General features: G+C 33.6%; 1 protein-coding gene across 1 annotated transcript in view; it reads right to left on the bottom strand.

Annotated features, from left to right (window-relative positions):
* Positions 1 to 12493, bottom strand: part of LOC145664041 (uncharacterized) — a 96045-nt gene extending 83552 nt beyond the window's left edge. Inside the window, exons 1-2 of the mRNA XM_081730364.1 lie at positions 12229 to 12493; positions 4581 to 4696 (exon numbers count right to left, since the gene is read on the bottom strand). Coding sequence (XP_081586490.1) covers positions 4581 to 4696; positions 12229 to 12283 — 171 coding nt within the window. The 5' untranslated portion in view covers positions 12284 to 12493. The remainder of the gene's footprint in view (positions 1 to 4580; positions 4697 to 12228) is intronic.
* Positions 12494 to 15510: the final 3017 nt, after the last annotated feature.

Genomic DNA, 15510 nt, shown 5'->3' with positions numbered 1-15510 from the left:
TTTAGTAGAAACATTAGAGTGGAGATGGAATATATTCCTGGAACTATTAATCGATTGCAAAAAACCTCGCTATCTATTACCGTTTTTACTCCATAGCGATCAACATAAAAAGCGGAAATGGCTGATTTATACCACTTCCGGTTAGAATATCTCAAAATGAATTCGGTTCCTAAATTTGATCCTCTACATCTTGGACAAAATTGATATTGATTCATCAAGTATAGTCTTTGAGATTTTTTTTTTTCCGGGCGGACACGCGGAGAGAATAAATATATGAAGCAGTTTTGATAAACCAAACTCCTTAAAAATCTCAATTAAAGTTATTATTATAAACGTCAAGTTATTATTATGATCTTTCCTTTTAACTTTACAAGAATTCAAAAAAAAAAAAAAAAAAAAAAAAGCACACACACACAGAATCAATTAATTATAACCATGTTAAAAATCTTGTAAAAGAATTCACTAACATTTACTTTCTACATATATGAAAGTATGAAGTAAAATATAATTTTAAAAAGAAGGAAGAAAGAAAAAGAAATGCGTATATCTGTTGACTACTGAAAATACTTTTTATTCAATAATATCAATTTAATAGTTCTGAAAAGTTTTTAAAATTTTAGAATACTTGGTTTTATTGCATACCTACTATGATAAAGTTTCTAGTGATGAGAAATGCAACAATATTTTTAATTCAAAGATTAAGTTCATGAATTGACAACAAGATTTTTCGTAGCTTAGACCTGCCCTTGGATGTTTAACAGAGTTTATGGAGTGGACCATTCTATTTTAATTCTGGTTGGTATATCCGTCTAAACAAAAATGTCCCGAAGATCAATATTAACGTCTAAGGGCCTTATGCAGAGACATTCTGACGCGTGATTAGTGCCATATTAAAGAGTTCGACTAACATATGTTTCCTGCAGTAGTCAGGCCTTTAGAATGATGCTAATCATACGTCAAAACGACTCTGCATAAGACCCTAAGAGTCTTCTTCTCAATGTTTATATTTTTTAAGGGCCGCGGTAGCTCAGTAATAGGGCCCGTGCGAGGGGTCTGGTTCATTCCAGCTCTCGCCAAGTGGGCTTCGCCGTGGGATCATGTGTGTCGGGGTTCCCATTTCCATCATTCCATCATTATCATTCATCTCATCATCACCGTCTCCTTTAGCCTCGGTCCATAATCGTAAGACTTAAAGTAAAAAAAAAAAAAAGTACTGTTTCATGATCTACTTTCAATATCGTTAGTTTTGGAAAGCATCTGTGCATTTAATATTCAGCACAAGCGCGATTAGTTAATTTATTAATTGATTTGGCATTTTTACTTGTCCTTCAGCACTGAACATATATGATACGTGAATCTACTGTTTAACGTAGGATCCAAATCTCATGAGCTCGCACTGAGAATCGAACTCAGGTATCTCGCGCCGAAGGCGTGTGCGCTAACCATATAGCCAATAGCTAGTTAAATATGATTAGTATTGCCAATGACACGAGACGAGACGAGGTAGAATTTTCGTGACGAAATACGAGACAAGACAAGCTCTCCTGATACAAAGAAAATTACTTTTCGAGACGAAACTGCATTTTTCCAGCATGTTTTCGAGACGAGACAGTCTCAAATTTAGTCTCGTTGGCAATACTAAACTCAATCAAGAAGTCACATAGGAGGTCGATATGTATTATTTTAAAATTTTGTTCCTTTTCTTAATTTACTTTTAGGGCTTTGATATTAATTTATAAACCTTAATCAACTTCCTTTCTCAACACCAAACAGGATATAGTTCTTAATAATTACATTTTATCTGTGTTACTTCTCTTATCATTTCCGTTTCAGTTTTAGCTATTTACAGGAAATGAGGTAAACTTACACATAAAATATGCCAGCTCAATATATTTTTAGTTAATTTTCAAGGTTTTAGCGGAAATAAGCACATAGGAAAAGATAAAAATACGCAAGATGCTAAAACTGTTACTGAAACAACTAAATGTCTTATGAAGAATGAAGAAGTCTTGTTCTTAGCTCTATGTAATTAAACAAATTCAGTTCTAAGTCGTGTCATATAGTTGCAAGAAGCGGGGTGACGTTTGAAAAACTCTTATTTCGAATTCCAGTAAAAGCGTTCTTTTGCATGCTCAGCGCACCTCCGTGGTTAGGGTACGCTCCTTTGGCGTGAGAGGCCCGGGTTCGATTCCCGGCGGGAGCTCATGTGGTTCGGATACCACGTTAATCAGTAGGTTCACGTCTCATACAACCTCGCTGCTGAAAAGGGACGTTAAACTCAAAATCAACTTAACTCTTTTCGTGCTTCGCTTGCTCAGAAGATTAATGTTTAGCTCTCAATTGAATGCATCTTCATTTTACATGGGAAATGTTGTCTATGTGATGAGAAGTGAAATTTGCGAGAGAATTGGATTTTATTTGATATGAGTTTAGCGTCCCGTTCAGCAGTGGGGCTATATGAGTCATGAAGTTACAATTTAACGTTGGATCCGAACTACGTGAGTTCCCGTCGGGAATCGAACCCGTTTTCGAGACGAGATGAGAAGTTTTTCGAGTCTCGTGAAACATTAGTTCACCCAAGTCTTAGATATCAAATATGTTATAAGTGTTATATGATTCATAGTACAAATATTATAAGTTGATATAGTGATTGTACGAACATAATAAAGAGCATTTATCAACGTCTAAAGATACGCATGTCGTTACACAGTACACTCCAATTATAACGGCAAATATAGTTTAAATGTTGTTATATTACACCCTTCGTTGAGCTCATGATGTGGAAGAATTCTAATAAATTCTCGATGAAATTAAGAAGAAAATGGGGGCATAAAGTTTGGTCATATTTTTTTTTAAAACGAGACGAGAAAAGCTTTTCTAAGAATCGGGACGAGACGACAAAGAATCCGTCGAGAACAATTTCTCATCTCGTAGTCAACACTCTGTGTGGATGAGTAGGGGTGAATCAAACTGCTTCTTCTTCTCTTTTTTTCGCTGTTAGGATGAACACTCAGATGTCTATGCTCTGAGAGCCCAGTTAAATCTGATCCAATTAATTCTCACAATAATGAACTACTTGAACAGGCAGGGAATAGACGAATAGCCTGGTGCGTTCGTTAGGCAATAGTAACAGGGAAACAAAACATGAGTTGCGGGAGTCAATAGTTTTGAAGATGCACTACTCATACACTGACAACAAGATTAAGGGACTTTGAATAGACAAAAATTTGGATACTACAAAAATAGAGGTAAACCAGGTTGAGCAACATTAGAGAAATTCCCTAAGGCACCCCTTTGAAATTATCTCTGCTGTCAATTCATCTCTGGATCATTCCCTCCCCTTCTTTGCTCTACGCATTTCTTTCAGTCACTGCGTATAACCTCCTAACTCACAAGGTCTCTCAAGTTCAAGTTTATTTTTACAGTCCAGCGTATACCCACCTTAAATTTGCAAAAGAACGGGTGCATACGGCGTGGATGTATGGTTTATTTTTGAAAATGTTCTAGCGTGTATCTACCAACAATTCTTGCAATACATCACAGGTTATGATACTTGTAGATATTTGAAAAGATTCAAAAAGTATAATTGCTTAAGAACTGAACAGGAAATTGTTTTAATTCTTTAAACAGAGTATGAAATTTAAGTTAAATGTTTCTACATTTAGAAAATGAACTTAAACGATTCATGTTACACTTGAATTTCTCCAGGAAAATAGACCGCATAGGCTGAGCCGTTAAATGTAATGTAAGCTATAGACCAGCGTTTCCCAACCTTTTTCAACTTGCGGCACACTACCGGTGTAACTTGAATTCTCGCGGCACACTGATAGATATTATTATTTGTAAATATAAAATACCGTGGTATTTTTTTTTCTGTGATTAATGATCTTTCTCACAGAGAAGAAAGCTCGATCACCGCTTTTCCCCGTGGTTAATCATTATGCTTACTTTTCATTCTAATTTTAAAAACAGAAAACAGTTCAATGAAATATTGGACTCAGGTTTGCAAAACTACACTTTCTTTTTCGAAAACTGTATCCAAACTTTCACTAAGAAAATAGATCACTAAATAACGAACGGGCAAACAAATCTCTTTTACTTTTAAAACACAAATGTAGGTAATTTGTATGGATGTTTGCTTTGTCGAAAGTATTGAATATTTTAAAATTTCAGGTTACCAAATAGTCTGCAACAATAAAGGAGCAACCATGGTCATAACAATGATAAATACTTTTTTCAACATTAAAATTGTACACAAGAGTAACACGGTATGAAACTTGAAACTTAAAATTGCAGATTCATAGGAATGTGAAATACAAATATACATTTTCCCTTATGTCTTGCAATTTGATTGCTATACTGTAGAATTAATAATTTTGTTTCGATTTCCTCGCGGCACACCAGCGACCCATTCACGGCACACCAGTGTGCCGCGGCACACCGGTTGGGAAACGCTGCTATAAACTACAAAATCATGAGAAAGAAAAGTTTTAAGGCGTAGATATAACAACTGGGCATACTAATCCACAAAAGTAAGAATGTTCGAATCAGCATTTTTTAAAAGAACAGCGTTACTTAACCTTATCCTCAGAGACACCATGATTTATCAAGAAGGCTAATCCACGATCCGAGAACGCACGATCCAACTGTGCACCCACTTTACGCAAACTACTTTCATATACATCGCCATCCCAATCTGGAATTAGAGAAAAGTTATATAAAAAAGACACAAATCAATATAATATTTTCATTTAAAACAAGTATTTCATATGAAATTTCATATTGTATTGAAAAAAACTGATTTGAGTTCTTTAAAGATATTATATTAATTGTGTTGACGATGTTGAACCTATGCTGATTACACTGAAAGAGTGATAATTTATCGTCCACAGTCTTCATGTTTGACAGAAAAATGTATTATATTCTTGCAACTAGTATTTTAAACCTTTTCACGAGTTAATTATTTTACCACAATGATCCCCTAAAGTTGTTGTACTAATAGACTATTTCGTTCTTTCGTGCACTAAGTGTTGATTACAGAAACAGTCTTTCACAGTCCCTGTATTACTGCTTGAAATTACAAAATCAAATTGACAAATTTTTAGCAAGTCCACTAACTGTTTTGATGTTATTGTTACTTCTAAAAAAAAATTCACACCTCTGTTCGTCAAGAACTAAAAATTTTGATCTACACTAGAAATACATACCAGACCAGGGCCACAGTATGAATGAAGTCGTAAATTTATTTTACAAATGCTCAAGTACTCATATGACACAAACATTTTAACGAATTTTAGCGTTTCTTTTAATTTTTAAACACTAAAATGCAAAACAAATATCCATCTCATTAAATTTCAAATTCAAAAATCATTTCTGCCGCACATATTGAGAAATGATAAAAACCAGGACGTCTGGCAAAAGTTGGACGGATGATGATTATATTTATTACTCACCACGTATGTATGAATCCACCATCTTCCGAAATGACAATCACTAGTCTTAAACATTTTTAAAGACTGTACTGTTTACGTAATTATGGTGAAAACATATATTTAATATTTTTCAGCATCACGGATCTTTCTTCCATGAAAACAGTAGATAGTGGTGGAAAATTTGGGAAAGGAACGAAGGGCGAGCCGATCGTGTATACTTCTATGATGAATTATATATTTGTCATTTGTGCGGTCAAGCTGAACTCAATTTGAATATTCACAGATCCAAGACGTATACTACACGTCAATCTAGCTCCCAAGACTATTATGAGTAGTACAGATACAAATATTTTTATACAATTCCCATTAAGAAATGTATCTCGCTTGCTTTTAAGGTTTCTTCATTTTGCCCTTTATTTGATTTTCCCTGAAAAATCAAGAACACTATATACCATATGAGAACTAACTTGATATTGAACTAACTTGATCGGGATCAAATTGTCATGGTGGTAGCTTTTGACCTGCTATATAATCATGTGAAACACTATGCTGTAAAAGTTTTTGGGTCCCAAGTTAATGTCCTGTCAAACTTTGAGTCACATTTTTGAAAGCGGAAAATCACACACACTGAACTCATCCAATCGGGAACACACTCAGCACTATAGTGGACGTTAACTTACTATAAAGTGTCTGAGAAATTATGTTGTGCAAGCTCTCGGTTCCTGAGTTACAGGCAGTGAACTGTTTAGTTATATTATAAAAAAACAAACTGTCACTCAACAAGATCAATCGAAGTAATCCAACCGGGATGTAATTGAAATCATGGTAGATCTTCACCTACTATAATTACAAAGCATATGAAATGTTATGCAGTACATGATTTCGGTTTCCGAGTTATGAACGGTGAAAATTTTTTGTCATATATTCGAAAACATGCAAGAAGTCATATATCAAGCTCATTCAATCGGAATCAAACTTGGCATGAGGTATGCCTTGACCTGCTATACAAGCGTATAGCTTTTGGCTCGTTAGCTGTGCAGGCTTTTGGCTCGTTAGTTATACACAAAATTTTCTAACATAGTACATTGGGTATCATAAAAACGTAATAAATACTATTTGAATAGCAATTAAAGATCAGTTTTGAAGAGAAAAATTGAATGAAGGCCATAAAAAAAAAAAAAAACGTCTGTGCGTAGTTTACTTATAGGTTAAGGTCGTTTCCTAATTTTGTTTAGTACGTACTGCGATTTTTCATTCCCTTTTTCCCGTATCCCTAGGCACGAGCCCAATGTGCCCACTTATAAAAGCGGGTCCCGATGTAAAAAAAAAAAAAGAAAGAAAAGAAAGAAAGAAAGAAAGAAAAGATAAGAAAAGAAAACTGCATAGAAATGAAAATATTGTTAAGGATCATGAGTAAGAAGGAAGTCTGTATCAAACTAATCGAGTCATTGCTAACAAAAGAAGATCAAGAAGGGGGTGCTCATCCTTTTAGGGTTCATGGGCTGTCCTTCCCAAAACTCAAACCAAAGGACTATTCCGTTCAGATGGATAGTTCAATATTTTATCCATCTCCGAAATGTTAAACTTCAAAGCCTCGCAACCCGTAGAAAAATCAGTTGTAGGGGGATGCGTTATTCTTCACTAAATTAGACTGTACCCAGTGACAAAATTATCGTGAGAGAACAGAAAGAAAGAAACAAACAAATAAATAAGAAAGACCTCTTGATACAAAGATTTGACATTCTATTTTATCCTCTGTAAACTCGAGAATTTCGTGGAAGGAGGGGGAAAGCGAATTCTGATCTCCAATATTTCTTTGTGAATCTGAACTTTCTGGAATAGTATGAAAAGTATAATATCTGGTTTGATTGTTTATAGTATAGTCTCCTTCTCATTTACTTGTTTAAACTGTAGCCTCGTTTAATTGTTTAAAGTACAGTGACATTAATTGTTTAAAGAAGTGGTTCTCAACCTTTTTTGCACTGATGCAGGCACGTAGCCAAGGGGTGGGTCCGGGGGGTCCGTACCCCCCCCCCTTCGGAACCAGAAATGTAAAAAAATTAGGAAGGGTGAAACAATAAGAAATGAGAAAAAGAAGAATCAGCGTTAAAAATATAAAGCTACAGCAAGCGTATGGTTACTCTTTCTTATGAGGAGCTTTGTGTAGAGGAAACTGTGTGTGTGTGGGGGGGGATCAAGTTGAAAATGAATATTATTTTAACGAAGCATTCCAAATTCCATCTAGCTCCATGCTAATCCTATGGACAACAAATGATGATCGAGAAACCGGTTCGATCAGATAGACTCTAAGAAGAACTTAAGAAACTCGGAATATTATATCTTTTTCAATACCTTTTTATATTCTTTTACTCGAGAGATAGTTCGTTGTTGAAATACTTACTAGCATATCCTCATTTTATTGTCCTAACAAACCAATATACGTGTTGCCACTAAAATAGTTTAGATTGATCGAGCCCCTGGTGTGTAATAGAGTGTTTCATGTTACCCCCCCCCCCCCAGCATTACGAAATCCTGGCTAAACGAACCAATATATGTTTACAGTAAAATAGTTCAGAATGATCGAACCCCTGGCGTGATAACCGCAATATTTCGTCACGGCTTCCCCCCCCCCCTATTACGAAATCCTGGCTACGTGCCTGACTGATGACTCTGATACTGAACGTACACGACATCGTGAGACATTTACTTTTTTTTTTTTTTTAATAATAATAATATAAATTATCAAGATTAAGACTTCAGTTTCTATGAAGTAGTGATGTACTATTGAAGATGGTTCTTACACTGGAGGCGTTGGCTGGTACACTCTATCTCAAAATTGATTTTAACTAATTATTATTAAATGCTTTGTGATTTTTAAATTCTAGAATTTCGCAACACATCGATTGAGAACCACTGGATTAAAGCACTCTCAATTGCTTAAAGCAGCGTTTCGCAACCGTTGTGTCGCGACACATTGGAGTATAGTGAAAACATGTCATATATATCTTTAGAAGAAAAAAATTCGTCGCCAGTCGACTTGATTTCACATTTGCCTTCCAAGTTTAAAGCTGGAAAGTTTCCTTTTAATGCTGTACGTTTTTCTTTGGAAAGTAACAATGGATACAGAAAAGTAATTTCAATAACACGATTTTTGCTTCCTTGAAAAAATTACATGCAGGGCTGTTGTGAAAGTTTCAAACATACTTTGATGTGTCCCAATAGAAAAAAGATTGAGAAACGCTGGCTTAAAGTACAATCTTGTTTAATTGTTTTACTTCTCATCTTGAACAGCTGTCCTCATGTTCATGAGATTTGTATTTCTTTATTCTGTTGACGACCTTAGTTGATAGCGCAATCGACAAGGTATTATAGGAGCAACTTATGAGTATAAAACTTTGAAAACTTGGTGAGTTGCCAGTTCTTTTTTTTTTTTTTTCTTTCTTAGTAAGAATAGGGAAGACAGGGATAATGAAAATCAACGGGGAATGGGAGTCACCCAAGTTTTTCAAAAACTAAATTCACAGACTCGTTTCTGACACTCTATCTTATAATAACATTAAGCATTGTGGATAACGACGCTATTCTGTTAATAAATGGAGGGAAGTTACTGAATATAGTAATTTTTTCAGCACTATGCTAGAACTAAGTAAGTATCGTTTCAGAGTGTGTTGCAGTGTTGCCAGACCGATCAGTTGGGAAAGCAGAAGATTCGAAGGTAAAAAACAGGAGAAAGCAGTAGACACATAAAGTGGCGACATTTAAGTGCAAATCCAGGAGGAGCAAAAATTTGCCATTATTAAGGGGACAGTGGTCAAAACAAGCAGTCCAGAATTCATTATTACTTTCATTTTAAAATAAAGCAATACATGCAAAACATATATTTGAATTTGAATTACTTCAAAATAAGTTTCATAAAGACTTTTTTCCTGTTGATTAGGTAATCTTTTGGAGGCTGAAAGACCATCATATCCCCTTTATATTATAATGTTTCATACACACTGTGTAAAGTGAGACATGGTGAAAGAGCAAAGTGGGGTGGGAAAATGTCTAACCATGCACCTAGTCACAGTATAGCTATATGATACAGTCAGACGTAATCTTAATATAAGACGATTTTTCGCTTACAATTGTGGAGATGTGATCTAAGCAAGCTACTCTTCCAAAAAGGGGTAAAAGTGGTTCTGAAAAGGTAGAGTGATGCATGACGTCACCATCCCCCGTGCCTATCTTTGCCTATATTTTTTTAAGTGGGGGGACGCCATAGGTATCTATTTTGGAAGTAGGGTAACGACGTCCCCCGCATTTTCCTCTCACTTTTACCCCTGTTTCCAGCCCAAGTCCCAATCTAAACAACACGTACTCGTAAATCTTATAAGTCATAACGATTGCCAACCATCATGCATATAGATGACGTACAGTTGTATCTTTGTATTCATATTATATACAGCAAAGCTCTATATGCTTTACAGTGCTTTGTGTATGCATACAGAGACATTTCCTCTTTTTATGCAAGGAAAAAATGAAAATTAAGTATTAATAGTAATAATATATTTCTTTAACTTCTCGAAGTAAGGAAAAAGCAGGAGATTGTTCACTTTTCATTTTCTTTCGCAGTAAATCAGTAGAACGTAGAAAAAGCAGGAGAACTCCTGCAAAATTAGTAGCTCTGGCAACACTGGTGTGAAGCTATGGTAAACTTCCAAATTGTGGGAATTTATTACTGAAACTGGACGTAGTAGAACTGTAACTTCCAGTACAGGAATAAGGTCTGAGATTAGACTGATTCTTGAGATGTTGAAGAAATATCATAAAAACATCACTGTTACACATCTCTCACCGTTTTAGCTCTATGGAAATCAATTTTAAAACCGGAAGTAACAGTATATTTCTACCGTGGATGATAATATTTCTTTAGACATTGAATCGATTCCAAGAAACCATTTGTCTATATATTCCGTATTTATTCCGTGCTGATCAACACTGGACCCAGAAATTTCTATCACTCTTAATTTTAGTGGAAAGACATGAAGGGGAAACCATCAGCTTTTTTTTTTTTTTTTTTTTTTTTAACGCTGAATCTATTTTAAAATACCTCTTGTTGCTAAGTTACCGTGTTTTGTTCTATGGTGATCAACGTTGAAACCAGAATTGGTTAATTTCTACGACTTTCAGTTTGAATATACGGTTAACAGATAAGATCGATCTTATTCTTGAGACGCTGATTTGATTACAAAAACCCTCTTCTCGAAATCTCCTACTGTATTTACTCTGATATCTGTCAGAGACACAAATATTGGTTTAGTTAATTGTTAGGTACTTGTTACTTTTGTTTCAGTTACGTGTATATTTAGTTTCGGATGTAAGCGTATTTCTATATTTTATTAGTGGATAAAAATCTATCATACTCTTACTTTTGATCTAGAATCATACTTGTAGCCTTATATTATTACCTTATAAAAAATAAGAAGAAATCTAAAGAATTTAATTATTTCTAAAACGCTAACACTACATTAAATAGCTGATCTTTTGGGAAAAAAAAAAAACCTCGTGTATTTGATGAAGATTCGAACACATCAGTTAATTTGACAGGTAAGAACGTTACCCATTACGCCATATACTCACGTGCTGTTTTCCTGGTGTAAATTTTGAACATTCAAATGATTTTTGTATTTCTGTTGTGTGGAACTTAACATATAACTTTTTTTTCTGTTTTCCCTGTCTGTTACACTATTTATGATGTGTATTATGTAAACAGCATTTGCAAACGTAATATATATATATATATATATATATATATATATATATATATATACCAGGATCCACAGCTTCAAAAGTTTTAATAAGATCAATTAAATTATTAAGTGCACTGATTTCCTCATATTTTCCCTTGGTTCAAGGGGCAAAAGACACTATCGCGCGAAAATCGTGCAATTTCTTTTGTGACATACATAATACATGAGAAAATGCAATAAAATCTTTTAACTTCCTCCAGTTACGCCCTGTAGGTTAAGGAAGACGAATCGTTAATGAAAGGAAATGGTTATGAAAAAATTGGTAAAATGAACATGTGAGAAAAAACGGGACAACCCTGAGAAAATCTACAAACTCAATGCTGTTCACTATAGTTGTTTGGCTTTGGAGTCCAACTAGGAACCCCTCACACGAGGTGAACACAAGAAAATCAAGGGAAAGAGGAACCACAGAAATTTTCCTTCCGAATTTACCATGAACCATATAACACAATATTGAAAATGGTACAACTGTACCAGAATCCCCCTTCCCAAACATTTAAGTGGAAAAAGTACAAATAGATACAATTACACAATAGTAACTAGACCGCAAAGAGTGCTAAAGGTAATTAAACAAAATATAATATTAATAATTGGAGATCTGATCAAAGACTTAAAAGATAACTTTAAAATAATTACTTTTCAAATATAAACACAATGAAAGTGTACAAAAATAAATATTAAATTCCATCTTACTGTAAGTTTTCAATTCGATAAATAAACATTTACTTTATCGTTTATTATTGCTTATATTTTGAATTACATATATATTGGAGCACCAAAATCTTGTAAGTACTTAGGGCCTCTAAGGGTCTTAATTGGGCCCAGTTCTTTCAATACATGTTTCTACGTACTTTGTGTCATACAATCTTGATTAGCATAATACAATCATTGATAATTGCAATCTCCTATTTTTTTCCCTCTGAAAAATGTATAAAGTTAATGGTGGATAATTGAGCAGATTTATCAACTCATGTGAACTATGACATACAACGTTATGTACTTACCTATTCCAGTCAAGTCGATGATGGGGATCTCGGCCCTAGACAACAGGCTCTCCATGGTGTTGCAGCTCAACTGATAACCTTCGATTTCAAGTAACCTTCAATAGTAGAAGTGGCTTTTATTTTCCCGGAAAAAGATCCGATGGAAACAGGGTCACGTGCTCGGGCATTCCTTGCAGTACGTTAACACTTCAGTATATAGGCTAGCTGACCTTATAGGCAGGATTATATTCTTAAGTGATTTAGAAGGAAAGAAAGAAAAAAAACGTACATGCACGCACTCGAGATAACAAGACTGTCGTCTACAAGCTCTCAGAGTTTTTGTTTACCTTCCTTATCACACTGATTAGTTTCTGTATTTAGGTTCGTGCCGTGATTTTCTGCTCTATTCTTAAATTTCTCACGTAAATATTGAATAAGAAATTATGAATACATTTTGAACTATCTACTTTCACGTATTCTACTTTAAATAAGTACTACCTATGAGTGATTCTGAATAGGGATGCGCACGAGACAAGATTTGAGGCTGTCTCGTCTCGAAAATGTGCTGTAAAAGTGATGTCTCGACTCGAAAAACATATACTTTTCTATTGGAAGAGCTGTGTCTCGACTCGAATTTTCTCAGGAAAATTCTGTCTAGACTCGACTCGTGCGCATCCCTAATTCTGAAATTAAGGGTACTCTTGTAACTCTCTCTGACATTTCCACTGTTAAAGTAATTAAAGCATTATTGATCAAAAATAGCTTTTATTTTTTATTCTAATCTTTTTTTAACATTTATTTAATCTTTCTTACATTTAAAAAGGGAAAAAATGTGTTAAATGTAACCTCCGTGGAATGTCCCCACCCACGTTTGTCGACATTAAAGAAAAACATACTCTTTTCTTATGATAAATTTGTGAAAAATCAAGATAGTTTACTAATGTATCACATAAATAATTCCAGTACTTAGCAAGAAATAAAATTATAAGGTTATTTTAATGCTTTATTCAGAGATGTATCCAGCAAGTTTTTCTTGGTGGGGTTAAAGACTTTTTCAGGGATACCAGACTTCTACATACTAAAAACAAACCGAAAGTTGTTTCAGAATGTATAAGCATTAATAACTCAGTACGCATAAATTACATATATATATATATATATATATATATATATATATATATATATATATATATATATATATATATATATATATATATATATATATATATATATATATATATATATATATATTACATTATTATTATTATTATTATTATTATTATTATTATTATTATTATTATTATTATTATTAAGCTCCGGTTTAGGCACATTGTTACGTGCGCAACCTTGGTTGAATGGTCCCTGCTCCTTTTCTCACTGAGAGCACTAAAACTTTCTGGTATTGACCCAGTATCATGAAGCAAGCCAGTAATAATGGCCTGAGGAACTCACACTGGCTACTCAACACCCAGTTGAACAAATTGCATGGATGTTTCGATACTGAGTAACTAAAGAAAAAAAAGAATGTATCTTCTTTCTTATCTGTCTTACCGGCAATTTGCCTCAAGTACATATGTACTGAAATAAAATATTAACAATATAATATTGTCTCTGATTAAGTTCAAATTTTGGGCTTGAAACCCTATAGATACTAATAACAATTGATATACAGTAATTTCTCACTTTGAACCTTAAGATTGTAATTACGGCTCATAATATAAGATCACTAGTGGAAACTTTTGGGACTTAAAATTTGATGGTAAGGAATTATTAAAACTGATTGGTATGCAGCAACAACTTATCACTTCGAATTTTAGTCACAAAGTCTAAGGTCATTGGTCAAAATTATTTTGGTGCAAACTGATTAGTTAATTAATTATAATTAATTATTATATTTAATATTATTAATTTGAACCTTAGGATTTCCAGTCACGACTCATAGTCTAAGATTATTGGTGGAAAGTTATCCTCAATCAATCTGATTGCTTAATTAACATTTCGAACTTCAGAATAGTCACAATTCGTAGACTAAAGTCATTGGTAGAAAGTTATTTTTGACGAAATCTGGCTAGTTGTAAGCAAAAACTTTCAAACAAATTTCTTATTGATTTAAAATATTTACCCAAACAGAATTTTTTTCATGAGTAAAAAGTGTCAGAATTATATTTGATAGGAACATATTATTCACTCATTTACATGAATCTGAATTGTAACATATGATGGATTAAATATTAGATCCTGGAAATAGGAATTCATGAGAAGTGCATCAAATTCATCATTGTTTGAGTTCTGGGCTATGATACTCTTCTCTAAATTTAGAAATCAAATTTAATAGTCTTCTTACAACAATGCTATGAATTGAAACATAGTACAAAACCTAGATATGTTCTTGAATATTCATATTTCTTACCTATGGCAATATTAGCCATTCATTCAAATTTTCAGTTTGAAACCTGCTAACAATTATTAAAATCAAGGACTAAAGTTCAAAGTGTAAAATTATTGATGTTGCATAGTATTAATCAATTTTAGCAATTATTTATTAAGTTTCAAATCCCAAAAGTTTCCACTAATGACCTTAGTCTATGATTCGCAAATGCAATTCTAAAGTTCAAAGTAAGAAATGGTTGCTATATGTCAATTGGTTTTAATAAATTACTTATCGTGTTTTAAGCTCAAAGTTTTTAGTTAATCACAGACAAGGATCAAGCAATCAGATTGCACCAAAGATAATTTTCCAGGGCCACAATTGACGATTAGATAGTTTAGAACAGCTATAAAATTGTTACTTACCAATATTTAAAAGGACTGTACAGAGTTCGAGCGACTAATCATTCCAGCATTTTCACAATAACCTGCAACTTTCCCACAAAGGTAATGAATATTGTTTCTTATAAGCTGAATATCATTATAAATTAATGTATATTATTATAAACTGACAAATGCGATAACTGGACTACAATCAATTGTCCTTAAATTTTTTACCACCAACTGTTCTTTATAGCAGTACCGTAATATGGAATCAAAATCAGCGTTAATTCACTTGCTGATTCACAAAAACTTTGAAGATTCAGTAATTTTTTATTGTTAAATTAGCTTTGCTTTTTAATGGAATGAATATATGAGTTAGTGAATTTCTGCTACTACTCGTATTACTTCTACGTCATCAAAATAAAAGATTTTTTATAATTTTTATTGATATCAACTTTTCCACAATATGAATTTCGGACGGAAAGCGCTGAAGTACCACAAAGAGCTCCTCACCCCAGGAATGAAAAACAGCTTCCTGATTGTCCGAACCAC

This window comes from Thermobia domestica, chromosome 11 (assembly GCF_964235325.1).
Source record: "Thermobia domestica chromosome 11, izTheDome1.hap1.1, whole genome shotgun sequence".
Classification (NCBI taxonomy): Eukaryota; Metazoa; Arthropoda; class Insecta; order Zygentoma; family Lepismatidae; genus Thermobia; species Thermobia domestica.
The sequence above is the reverse complement of the archived record's forward strand: the minus strand, read 5'-3'. Positions and strand labels throughout refer to the sequence as shown.